At 35.4% G+C, this 14330-nt stretch overlaps 1 protein-coding gene across 2 annotated transcripts; it reads right to left on the reverse strand.

Moving 5' to 3' along the window:
- Or8k23 (olfactory receptor family 8 subfamily K member 23) lies at positions 7234 to 10715 on the reverse strand. Of its 2 annotated transcripts, XM_087650848.1 has the most exons (2): positions 10704 to 10715; positions 7234 to 8175 (listed from the first exon to the last, which is right to left on the reverse strand). In XM_087650848.1, the coding sequence occupies exon 2, from the start codon at positions 8173 to 8175 to the stop codon at positions 7234 to 7236; it is 942 nt and encodes a 313-aa protein (XP_087506974.1). In that variant the 5' UTR covers positions 10704 to 10715. The 2 variants fall into 2 exon arrangements, with proteins under 2 accessions (XP_087506974.1, NP_001000309.1); NM_001000309.1 differs by lacking the exon at positions 10704 to 10715.
- Positions 10716 to 14330: the final 3615 nt, after the last annotated feature.

Here is a 14330-nt window from a genome sequence, read left to right on the forward strand (position 1 = left end):
CTAGACTGCTCAGGAAATCTATACTGATTAAAAAAAAACAAAATTAATCATTGTTTATTTCAGGTTACAATAGTAACAACATTGTATTTTTGTACTTATATATAATATCTGGTATAATATATAGTATAAATATGCATCTTATATTATTATTATGTTAATATATATATAAGATTACTATGTTTCTTTTAAATTTTATGACATCTTAAAGCCTAAAGCAATGCCAAAATTGTTTTATAAGTTAATACAGATAGAAATTATGAAGCTTCTGCTAAAAACTCTGACATGGGTCACTTTATTTTTATATAAGATAATGTAAAACTATTGCTAAGAAAAAACTCAACATTTAACTCACTGAACAATTTTTGCCAATGGGAGAAAATTTAAATAAAGGCATAAAATAGTTGTATTCAGATATGTGTGTGTGCAATATGCCTAAGAAAGATTCATATTATATATATATATATATAATATTCCTGATTTACATTCTAAAAAATCAAAATATTGATGAAATAAAGAACATATTATTTATTTAATGGAGAATCATTTTATAGCTGCTTATATCAAAATTGTCCAGAAACCCAACTAGTTTATCAAATATCTGTGGTAATTATGAAAGGAAGTAAAAATATCAGTAATAAAATTTAGATGGAATGCTAAGAATCTCAAAAGTAGTCAAAACAAGTAAACAGAAAAATTAAGAGGTTAGAAATTTTGTATATTTGGATTTTATGTCTTAATTTTAGACATTAATTTTAGCCACCACTGCTCTTTTTTGACTCTTGTCTTCTGTATCTCTGAAATTTACAACCACATCATTATACCTATAAAACATATTAATGATATTCTAAAGAAGTTGCTTTTTATAGGTTTATGCTACAGTAGCAATTGCAAAAGATTAAAGTGGGTTACTTTACAAGCACAATGTAACATATAAACATATAAGTTATGGGCTATGATAAATAGGAACACTGTGTGTATACATGCATGCCCAAATTGTGTGGAAGGTACTCAGTGGAGAAAGTAGAGTCCCTACAACAAATGGTACTGTGACCTATATATAAATGAAGAATGAAGATACATCCTTCCCTCCTTCTCTCTTGTGCAGAATTAACTCCAAATGTTGCTCTTGACTTTGTTTTTCAAAGCAGATTGTTGTAGCTTAATAATGTCCAGATTTCAGAAACTTGTAGCAGGCTATGACTTAGATTCTTAAGAGGAAGTTTAGAAACAAATGCAGGGTACTCACTTCTAACGAGGAATCTTTCATGCATTTTCCTTGTGTGTTCTCAACACCATAAGAATGATTTATGAGTTTCCACCCCTGCCCCCTTGGGACTCTTCCTTAGGCAAAGGAAAACAATTTTCTAGTTCTGCCTGGGCGTTAGAAAGCTTCATAAAGAGCCCATGAGGCATGTGATAATTATATGGTAGATATTTAGATTTCTATGTAAAGAGTATTATGGGAGATATCTCCCACGATTATTCTTTATTAACTATTCTCTACTGTATCTCAGATAAATAAAACCAAATCATTGAACCTGTGAAACTTATTGATGATAGTTTAAAGAAGTTGCATTTTATAGGGTTATGTCTACAACTACAATGGCAAAACTTTAATACAGGATACTTTTAAACAAGTTATTGCAAAAAATGTTTGTGTTTTTCTATATTTTTGTGATACTTTGAATTAATTCCCAATGTATAAGACAGTTTTACAAATCCTAACATCATAAATTAAAATTTTAAAGATTAACATATCTTTGTAATGAGGACCAAGATCATATAGCAATGACTCAAAGAAAATATTTTCAGCTTTCAGAAATATCTTGGACTGTATTTTCTAACACGAATTGCCCTGTGCTCATAAAAATAGCGGCACAAATAAATGTTATTCTTATTTCCAACATCTTTGCCTTCTTCTATTTAATTTATTTTTAGAAACATATTTTCCATATCCAGTCTGTTAGTCCATGTCTTTTTATTGTGGAATTGAGTCCATTGATGTTAATAGATATTAAGGAATAGTGATTGTTTCCTGTTATTTTTGTTTTTAGGGATGGAATTATGTTTGTGTGGTTATCTTTTTTTGTTGTTTTTTTTTTACAAGAGATTACTTCCTTACTTTTTTTATGATGTAGTTTCCCTCCTGTGTTAGAATTTTCCAGTTATTATCTTTTGTAGGGCTGCATTGTATGGAAGAGGGTAGAAAGGGGCTAAGATTTGAAATGTAAATACATAAAATATCCAAGAAAAGTAAAGTTTAAATATATATATATATATATATATATATATATATATATATCATACAATAAAGCTACTGAAGTTCTAGGAAAAATATATTTTACAGACCAACAGTTAGATATATATGCTAATGAGTAATGATTAAATAAAATATCTATCTGAGTAAATAACTAAACAGAACATATTCTAGGTTCATGAATTTTCCAACAAACATGAGATGTCATGCTTTTTAGGCTGAGTGTTATGATCTCTCTCTCTCTCTCTCTCTCTCTCTCTCTCTCTCTCTCTCTCTCCCTGTCTGTCTCTCTGTCTCTGTCTCTGTAATTGATGATATCTAGGTAATGCCATGTCTTACTTTTACAAATAATTTATGGTTCTCTCCAGTTCACATCCTGCATGTGAGACCCTATCTTCTGTTCTATCCATCTTGCCTCTTGCTTCTTCCACCCCATGATGGATTCATTTTCTTCTGGAACACTAAAACCAGATAAACTTCCCTCTATAAATTTTTACAATTGTGGAATTCTATCACAACAACAAAATGTAATCAATAAAGTTTTAGTCAGTTATTGGGAACTATAGCTATGTAGTCTAGAGATATAGAACTTTTAGTTCATTTTAGTTACACATCCGTGATGGTTCCCTCTACATGGTATTTAAAAGAAGGCACAGATAAGAAAAACAATTACTTCACAGGCTGGCTTTATTGAGGCAGACCTTACATTGAAATGACTATACAGCAGGGGCTGGCCCCTAAAATGTTGGCTAGAGACTGGAAAGAGCTTTACTTATATAACAAAAATTACTCATGAATCCTATATATCATAGGTAGAAGAGAAGCATGGGATGCCAGTAAGATAGGATTAAACAACAGCCATCTGAAACTGACTTTCCTTCAGTAAGCCTTGAAAAACAATGTTGTGGTTGAGTCTACTGCCATGGCAGATACACTGGTTTCCAGAACAAGAGTGAAGACCATCTCGGACATATGTGACCATTTTATCTTTATTATTGCTAACATACTACATCTACTTAGTAAATTTTACTTATACTTAAAATTTAGAAATCTTTCATTTTAATTTTTCTTTTAGTTTTGAAATTAAAATTACATCATTTCCTTTCCTCTCTCTAACTTCTCATATTTTCATCCTCACTGTCATTCCTATTTTTCATTAATTGTTATATGCTTATATGTTTACATATGCATATTTCAGAAAACAACCTATTCAGTTATAAAATATTATCTGTATGCATATTTCAGTCTAACCACTTGGTGCTGGATAACCTATTGGTATGCTCTTCCCTGGAAACTACTATTTCTCCCAATTTAAGCATTTCTTAGTTGTGTATAGCATTAGGCCTGTGACTGAGGACTTGTGGATTTCCTGTGGTCTCTTTGGCTTGTTTATTTATTCAACTCATGTTTTATTTTTTTACTGGATATTTTATGTTTTTACATTTCAAATTTGTCCCCTTTCTCACATCCCCCAACTCCCATCCCCCTGCCCCTGCTTCTATGAGGATGCTCCCCTCCCACCCACCCACTTCCACCTCACCAACTTAGTATTCCCCTGCACTGGGGAAATGATCCTTCACAGAACCAAAGGCTTCTCCTCCTATTGATGCCAGAGGATACCGTCCTCTGCTACATATGCAGCTGAAGCCATGGGTCTGTCTATGTGTACTCTTTGGTTGGTGGTTTAGTCTGTGGGAGCTCTAGGGTGTCTGGTTCATTGATATTGTTCAACTCTTGTTTGAGTATCAGCCAGCACTTGAACTTTTGCTTCCTGAGGGAACCATATATGTCTTTGACGAAATTGCAAATATTGTACTTAATAGATTTCTGAGTCGAACATTATGCTAAGAGATAAAATATACCATCAATTCTAGTACTTAATACTATATTTATTAATTCAATTATTACATATTAAATTTTACAAAACAGGTTTCATTATGTTTTCACACCTTTATATACAGTATTTACATACTACATTATTTGGTCCACCCTTGTCTGCCCTCCCTTTGTATGTTCAACTTTCCATTTTCTTTCTTTTTTATAATTTTTAAATTTTTTTTTAAATTTGTTTAGTTTTCATCTGCTTTTTACAAAGGTTCTTTAATATTAGTTATCCCTCTTAAAATTCTCTCCTCAACTCTTTTTTTTTAAATAGGTTATTTCATTTATTTAGATTTTAAAAGACATCCCCCTTCCCAGTTTCCCCTCTGCAAGCCCTCTATCTCCTTCTCCCTCCCCCTGCCTCTAAGTGGTGCCACCCCACCCACATACCAGTCCTGAATCAGCGGCATAGCATTCCTCTATCCTGGTTCATCAAGCATCCACAGGACCAAGGGGCTCCACTTCCAGTGATGCCAAATAAAGAAATCCTCTGCTACATATCCACCTGGAGCCATGGCTACTCCCTGTGTACTCTTTGGTTGGTGGTTTAGTCACTGGGAGCTTTGGGGGAGTCTGATTGGATGATATTGTTGTTCTTACTATGAGGTGGCAAACCCCTTCAGCTCCTACAGTTCTTACTCTAACTTCCTCATTGGGGAATCCATGCTCAGTTCAGTGGTTGGCTGTGTACATCCGCATCTGTATTGGTCAGACCCTGGCAGAGTGGATCAAGGGACAGCTATATGAGACTCCTGTCAGAAAGTACATCTTGGTATGAGCAATATTGTCTGGGTTTGGTGTCTCTCAATGGATGGATCCTCAGGTGGGGCAGTCTCTGGATGGCCTTTCCTTCAGTTTCTGCTGCACTCTTTGTCCCTGCATTCCCTTTGACAGGCAGAATTCTGGATTAATATTTTTGTGGTGGGTGGATGCCCCATCCCTCAACTGCGGGCCATGCTTATTCACTGGATATTGTCTCTACAAGTTCTATCTCCCCTCTGTTGGGTATAATCCACAATTTATCCCCTTCCTTGTCCACCCTCTGACTATTCCACATCACATACCTCTTCCCCCTATCTCCATGAGAATGTTCCCACCCACCATGGCCACCCTTTACTCCACCAGACCTCCTTACTCCCTGGGGCCTCCAGTCTCTTGAAGTTAGGTGCATCTTCTTTCACTGGGGCTAGACCAGGCAGTCTTCTGATGTGTATTTGTTGGGAGGCCTTATATCAGCTGGTGAATGCTGTCTGGTTGGTGGCCCAGTATCTGAGAGATCTCAGGAGTCCTGGTGAGTTGAGATGGCTGGTGTTCCTACAAGGCCGGCCACATTCTCAGCTTCTTCCAGCTTTTCCCTAATTCAGCGGCTTCTTTCCATAGGTTAGGTGTAAATATCTGTATCTGACACTTTCAATTGCTTGTAGGGTCTTCTGGAGAGCAGTCCATAATAGATCCATTTTTGTAAGCACACCATAGCCTCAGTAATAATATGAGACCTTGGGGCCTCCCCTTAAGCTGGATTCCCACTGGGGACTATGGCTGAGTCTTTTTGTCCTCAGGCCCTTCCACTTCCCATTTTCTTTTTTCTTTTTTCTTTTTTTTTTTTCGGAGCTGGGGACTGAACCCAGGGCCTTGTGGTTGCTAGGCAAGCGCTCTACCACTGAGCCAAATCCCCAACCCCCCACTTCCCATTTTCTAATGATACAAGTTCTACTTTTACATCTTTTAAAAAATTCTACACAAGAGGACATAAACAATACTTCTTTATGGGTTTGGCATATTTTGTTTAACACAATGATCTCCAGTTTGTTCAAATTTTCTTTCTGACATTATATTCTTTATCTTCATGCCTGAAATGTTCAATGTTTTATATAGATCACATGTCTTTACCATGTAATTTCTTAGAGAAGCGATGCTGGTTTCTTATCCTAATTGTGAATATATAAAAATGAACATTGGTATTTAGAAACCTATATTTTATGCTGTTTTTATTAATCTTTTCAGATATTAAAAAATAGTATAACTGGATCAGATATCATTTCTACTTTCAATTATATAGTAAAAATTATATGCTATTTTTTGCAAAGCATATATGCAGAAATAATATAGGAAATATTCCTTTAAATGTCAGCATGCCATATGATGTAAACTTTTATGTAGATGACATATAAGAAAGAAAAGAAAAATACACATTTCAGTAGAGAAAGATGTAGTTAGCCAAAGAAAGTCAAAAGTGAGGTACACACAAGCATGTGTCCCTTCCATTTCACAATAGGCAAATATCAATGTAAGAACAATGCCAGACTTCAGCTACTATCATGGAACTTTTTGTAAAACCTAGATTAATACTAAAGTAAGAGCAGGTTCTAATAAACTGCATCTTGAAAACATTTCAAAGTCCAGTACCTTTATAGACTAGTACATATTATGTGCATTTATATATAATCAGATTTATTAAATACACATTCAGTATTAAATTTTGCTTTATTTACTTATTTCTTTCTTTCTTTTTTTTTTTTTTATTAACTTGAGTATTTCTTATTTACATTTCGAATGTTATTCCCTTTCCGGGTTTCTGGGCAAACATCCCTCTAATCCCTCCCCCTCCCCTTCTTTGTGGGTGTTCCCCTCCCTACCCTCCCCCCATTGCCGCCCTCCCCCCAACAATCACGTTCACTGGGGGTTCAGTCTTAGCAGGACCAAGGGCTTTCACTTACACTGGTGATCTTACTAGGATATTCATTGCTACCTATGAGGTCAGAGTCCAGGGTCAGTTCATGTATAGTCATTAGGTAGTGGCTTAGTCCCTGGAAGCTCTAGTTGCTTGGCATTGTTGTTCATAAGGGGTCTCGAGCCCCTTCAAGCTCTTCCAGTTCTTTCTCTGATTCCTTCAACGGGGGTCCTATTCTCAGATCAGTGGTTTGCTGCTGGCATTCGCCTCTGTATTTGCTGTATTCTGGCTGTGTCTCTCAGGAGAGATCTACATCCGTCTCCTATTATTTACTTATTTCTTGTAGAACCAAAGATTGAAAAAGAGATGTGGATATGTTAGGCAAGCTTTGTGCTTCTGGGCTATTTCCCCTTTTTATTGAAGTTTAAACACAAACTTTAGAGAAATTTTTCCATAGCTTTTGAAGGGCACCTTTTACCTCTTTGTTTCTCAAGCTGTAGATGATGGGATTCAGCACAGGAATTATCAAGGTGTAGAACACAGAGGCCATTTTATCATTCTCAAAAGAGTGACTAGATTTGGGCTGTATATACATAAAAGACAGAGTCCCATATAATATAACTACCACTGTCAGGTGAGACCCACAGGTAGAGAAAGCTTTGTGTCTGCCTTCTGCAGAGTTCATCCTGAGGATGGCCACCAGGATGAAGATGTAGGACACAAGTACTACAGAAAGGGATGAAACCAAATTGAATGCTGAGAAGATCAATATGATAAGTTCAATGTCACGTGTGCCTGAACAGATCAAGGTCAGCAAGGGGAGACTGTCACAGTAGAAATGGCTAATAACATTATGGCCACAGAAAGACGAAATAAAAATTTTGATGGTGGTGATCAGAGAAAGAAAGGCACTGAACAGATAGGGAATTGTCACCAATACCCAGCAGACTTTCTGTGACATGATGACAGTATAAAGCAGGGGGTTGCAAATGGCCACGTAGCGGTCATAGGCCATGGCTGATAGAACAAATAACTCACTAATGATGAAGAAGATAAACAAAGATAGCTGGATGGCACACCAATTGTAGGGGATGGTGTTATTATTTGTTACAAAGTTTACCAACGTTTTCGGTCCCACAGCTGTCGAATAGCCAAAATCAATGAAAGCTAGATGTCTGAGAAAAAAATACATAGGTGTTTGCAGCCTCTCATCCAGCTTGGTCAGGATGATCATGCCTAAATTTCCCACCATGGAGGCAACATAGATGAGAAAGAACAGTACAAAAAAAGGAGCCTGTAGTTCAGGGCGGTCTGTGATGCCTAAGAGAATGAACTCACTGAGCACAGAGAGATTTTGATTCTCCATCTAGAGAGTTAAGGAAATGTTTTCTTGGAGGGATCTTCAAAGCCCACTGGGATTCAGGAAATTACCTGTTAAAATTTCAGAATTTAAGTCACATTTGGCAAGAGAATCCTATGTTTTTATGTTCTTCATTTTGTTAGTTTTGAAAGTAATTTTAAATGATTCATTTGCATCAGTGAATACAGGATGTGTCCTGTATTGCTTTTATTCATTCTAGTATACTTTAAAGAAGCATGCACCATCATAGTAACTGACATGTCACCTGTACTCCTAAGTGAACCTCTACAGCTATACACAGTTCACTATTGGGAGTGGATGAGTAAAGGAGCAGCTGATGTTTTCAAACATAGGGAATAATTTCTAACCTGATGCAGGAGCAACAACAAATGATGTACCAAGGAAAGATCTATGGTTACTGTGAGTAACTATTTATGGCAAAATTAATTTTAAATAAATTGTATGCAAAAAGAAGCAAACAAATACTAGATACCTAAGAAGCAATAACATCTATAGAAATGTACTTTGCTCAATGTTTTAATTTTGATTACTTTAAAACATTAATAATAAAATATTTTTCATCAGCCAAATTTTTATAGATCTGAATTACCAATAGCAGTTTTTAAATCTGTATTTTATAGATTTCTTTCTGATATCTTTTATATGTCTGGTTGTTTTTAAACAAATTCATCCACATACATAAGTGCTTATATCACATATAAAATATTGTGTAGAATATTGTATAAAATATAAAAAATGAGGAGTACTATCTTTCTCTATTCAGATACACACACACACACACTTTGTTATATGTACATATCAAAATATCAAATGTCTTCTGGTTATAACTTAGCACAATCATGAATTCACAGCACCTGTGGTTATCTGCACTACAAATCATGCGCAGGATCAAGCTAGCTGAAATATTGACATAAATGGGGGAGGTATTCTTCTCCTTGCCCTTCTGTTATTGACAAACTATTTGTAGTCGGTATTCACTTAAGGAAGAAAAACCATTATTTATTGAGGATGTGGGCCATACTTGATTTTTCATGCTCCAGTGGTTGGCACCACAACCATTCATATTTGAGCAGAAAAGGGGGACTTAAAGTATTATAAAAATAGATATGAACTTTGGAGAACTGTGTGTTGAGGAATAACTGGGATGATTGAAGGAGTATATAGAAAGTATATTTTATCATAATTCCCTTTATACCTGTGTGAAATCCTCAAAAATAAAGAAAAAATTAAAAATACATACACTGTAAGAATTAAAGTCAGTATAATATAACTTATAAGTAACAGTAATGCATTATTGATAGCAATATCTATGATAAATTATAATTATATTTTGAATTTTAAAAACAAAGCAGAATGATTTACTATTTTAAATATTAGCTAATATTATGCTGGGTTAATGAATTTAAGATTGGAAAATCTGTGACTATAATTCACTAAACAATGAGATTAGATGGAATATAATGGATAAGTGAGTATATGGATGATTAATGGTATTAGAAAGTCTTACATAATTGAGATTGATAACATGTTGTAATGATGAGAATTCTGGACTTCAGTATTCTCTTAAAAGGAAAAGTTAAAATTATGTAGAAAAGATTATAAAGTTTCCAAACTAAGTTGGCAGGGGTGCTATGTTCCTGTATCCAACACCTCAAGGATAAAAAACTGCCCATTTTTAAGTGAAAATGTTTGTAAGGCTTTATGATATACCTTAAAAAACTGGTATGTCTGCATTTTATGATGGTCAAATAAAATTATTCTATATTATCCTCAAATTTCAAATTTTAATGTTACCATTTTATACTATTCCTTTCCTTCCTTCAGACATTGCCCTATAACCACCACATTTTTCCTCAAACGTACTGCTTCATTTTTTCACTAATTTTTATTGCATGCATATATGTGAAGGATCCTTTTAGCCAATAGTTACTCTGCCGTGCCGTTTAGAATTGTGGCTAGTTTCTCTACTCTGCTTTAAAGTCCCATCTCCACTTTTCCCAGCTCTCATTCTCCGTACCCTCTCAATTCTATAGTCATCAAATTACTAACCTTGTTCAGTAACAACTTCTTTTAGTTTTCAATTATCTGAAGATGTGACTTTTTTTTTTTTTTTTATGTTTCATGTGTCACTCAGTGTGGGGAGCGTGTGTGGCGGCAGTCCCAAGACGGCGCCTGGGACTGCAGCTAATTCTCATGACTAGCACCTGACTTCCTCACACACCTGAAACTAGCCACGTCCATTGTGAGAGCTGCGCAGGCGCACCATGACGCAAGATCAGGCCATGTGATGTGGACTTATGAACTGAGATTATGCAGTCTGGACTGAGGAGGCAGAGTTGAGGGAGGATATAAGAGAGTGTGCTCGGGGGCTGGGGTGGAGAAAATAAAGGAAAAGAAAGATTGCTGCTTGCATGCAGAAAGAAAGGTTCCTGAATAAACTGCTTTGAGAAGAACATCGTGGTGTTGCTCCTTTCTGAGGGTCGGAAACAGAAGCAACAACTCAGTATACTGACCTCTATTTTCCTCCACGTTGCTGCAATCAGTACCAAAAGGTCAATATATTCTCCTCTAGCTAGATATTGCTATACTAACTTGGTAGCATTTGTTAATGCATAGGAGATATATATATATATATATATATATATATATATATATATATATATATATATATATATATAAATGTAAATGTAACCACAGCCTTTGACTCATCATTTTGAAACAGTTTTACATAGTTTCCATGGCTGGATTTGAAATCACGATGTCTTTCCCTTAGACTCCTAAGTGGCTGGAACATGTACTGTTTTTCTCCTGTTCTCTCTCTCTCTCTCTCTCTCTCTCTCTCTCTCTCTCTCTCTCTCTCTCTCTCTCTCTCTCTCTTTCTCTTACCTGATCTGATTGGAAGAAAGTGAAGATTTATAGCAAGTCTCACTCTGACCACATAGAATCACAGTTCCCAGAAGACACAACAGAGTGGAAGAAGGATCTGAAGTACATTGATTCCCAATTACGTAGAGGGCCACAATGATCCCACCATATTATAATATAACAATTAGCAGTAGAATAACTGAGATGAACAAGTGGGAAAAACCAAAAGCATTATGCTCCAGCAAATGAAAAAAGCAGTCAAGGGAAGAACTTCCAGGTGCTACAAATAAAATGCATCAGGCTTGGCTATCTAGATGAGTAAGCATTGCTTGAAACAGCCAGACAATATTAATTTTTAATTATCAAAGTGTAAAGAGCACCCATACTTCTGATATACTTGTTTCATGCACCATATCAGAAAAACTAAGGAGAGATTGCTTTTCTACCCAATGTATAAAATGAAAAGAAGATCAACTATTTTATCTCCATAGGGAAATACAAATTGCAGTTCACATTTGTAAATTACATGGAATTAGTATAAATTATCTCCACTTCCAAATTTTATGACAACACACAAGTTAGTATTTTGTTCCATCCGATAATTCTTTCAGATATTTACTCTTGTGCTGAGTACTGAGTGCTTAGTATAATTGGATCAATCTCTAAAAAAAAAATTTCTTAAGTTCCTTGCCCTCTTAATATATATTTTATTTGTGTAACCACTATTCCTAATTTTAGAATAAAACTGCATAACATAAATTTTACCAAATATCACCTAAATATATATTTATACTACAAGTATATTCCTATTAGATAGAAAATGACAATTATCCTAGTATATTTATTAATTCTCTTTTTAAAAAATTATGTTAGTTGTAACTTTAGTTATTTTAAGATTTTATTTATTCATTATATCTCATTATTTAAAATTCTCAAATATTTAGTCAACCTTCTGTGTATTCACATGTCTGACTTTCGATACCTTTGTCATATAACTAGCATCTATCAATAATTTAAACAGGCCTTCCTCTTCAACACTCAAGAATACCTTTTCATTTAAATTTGTATTTTTAATATTAAAAATGAGATCTTCAGTATGAGTATAAAATTTTGATTCTTTATACAACTGTAATAGGATTTGGATCAAACTACTAGGATTTATATAAAACACAAAATAAAATGATATAAAAACAGCAAGAAGGCCTGAACCCAAGGTTTTAACTCTAATAGTACCATGTACCACAAGGTACAGATTATTATACAAATTTGTACAAATCTTTACTACAAATACAACAGGGCTAGGCTTCAGAGAAAAATAAACATGAAGAAGCTGGTTCTCCTGCTCAGGAGTTCATAACTGTCTGTAGCAAAGGCAATGGAGGACTGGTTGCTTCTGGTATGATACACGTCTTCCCTGGGCTCTCCCTGATACCCTATTTCTCACAGCAAATTTCTGCAGATTCAAATGAGATTCTAGCATGTTAACACAAATTTAAATTTCTGCTCTGCTTAATTTCAGTTTCCCACATATTCCTGTTCCTTTCTCCATTTCTCAGATTAAATCTCAGAACTGCTCTGAGCTGAGATAGCGATATAACCTCCAGAACTCCTGGGAGAAGCTCAGCCATAACAGCAGTCGGGCTATGGGAAGGTGTTACATAGGATGCCAGCTGGCTACATGGTTCCCAAAGGTTTACTGTGATGCTGACCCGTTCTATCCAGGCCAGGGGAAGAAGGCATGGTTAACTCAGCTTGGTTTTGACAGGGAAGGGAAACTCTCACCAAGTTTCCAAAAAGCCCTGGAGTGTTCAGTTATCTTCTCTCTAATGGGGAAACAAGTCTGGTTCTTTGGGAATAAGTGCAGTTAGGAATGGTGACATACCTTTTTATATCACTTTCCTAACATTATTGAGGCCATGAGGTTCCTTTCTGAGTCACAACACCTTAACACATGAAAAACTTAGAGCTTTTAGACAAACATTAAGAAATGACAAATCTTGGCCCAGAAACAGGAAAAGGGAATAACAATCTAAATGTAAATAAGAAATACCCAAGTTAATAAAGATGAAAAAAAAAGAAATGACAAATCTGTATGCTGATATTCCTCCTGGTGGAGGTTTGTTAACAAAATATGTATACAGAAATTTACAGGATAAATTAAAATCTAAGAAATTCCAAAGAGTTCAACACACATAATTAAAATATACACTCACATGCCCATATAGATACTAAGAACCAAGGACTTCGTTGTGATCCAGCTCTGTGTAGAGTGCAGAGCACAGTGTGCTCACTAGGGGAACCAGAGCTGAACCAAGACCACCAAGAAGCTAAGCAGCAGAACCTCTCAGGATTGGGTGGGTACCCAGTGCTGCTGCTGAAAGATAACAGCTTTGCTTTTTGTACACTAAGCCTTGCTGGCCAGATAAGCAGGTTCAACAGGTGGCATGAACAACTTTTGTTTCTCCAAAGTATTTATTTCTCTGCTGCCAAGTATCACACAACTGAGACTATAGATGGTACTCATGGCTCTGTGGACCATGGCTACAATAAAACTGGAGACATGGATACCACTTTAGTAGGAGTTGGAATGAGTTTCCTACTCAGTCCACCTAAGCCTCACCTCTCCCCTGGTTATTCTGTGTTGAAAGTTTGCAGTCAGTTGGTCTCCTCCCATGATCTTTACTACACTTCTGATCATAAGACAGGTAAGACAAATGGTCAGCGATGGGTCTGGAGGTAAACCCAAGCTTGGAAAAAAATTCACATTTCAGCAGTATATAATGTGTATAAAAATAGTAACTATGACATAATGTATGACATCTTTTATATTTGGCATTTAATAACAAGGGGAAAGTGCTGCCCAAGCATGGACTGAGTCATTTTATAACTACACTAAATGTTTGATCTCAGCTGTAATGCAGAACCTTGTAGTGGCTGTCAGGGTATCTGTTTTAAAATTTTACTAGATTTTTGACATAAGTACTGTCATGGTTCTCTCATATCTCCTAGTGAAATCCAAATTAGAATGTAAATTCTTGGTCCATTTCTATAGAACATATAAGAAAAGCCAATGTCAAATTTAGAATGGCATAGAGTTTATAACAAATTGATTGAAATGGAAAAATACATACATCTTATCGGTAATTCTTTAATATGTGGCCATCATTGATTAGAACGAGGCAAATTTAATATGAAGTTGACAGAGGAAATGCGTATTAGCCTAAATTTAGGCTTATTTTTACATTTAAGCTCTGATGTCTCTATTGTAGGTATTG

This window comes from Rattus norvegicus, chromosome 3 (genome assembly GCF_021556685.1).
Source record: "Rattus norvegicus strain SHRSP/BbbUtx chromosome 3, alternate assembly SHRSP_T2T, whole genome shotgun sequence".
Classification (NCBI taxonomy): domain Eukaryota; kingdom Metazoa; phylum Chordata; class Mammalia; order Rodentia; family Muridae; genus Rattus; species Rattus norvegicus.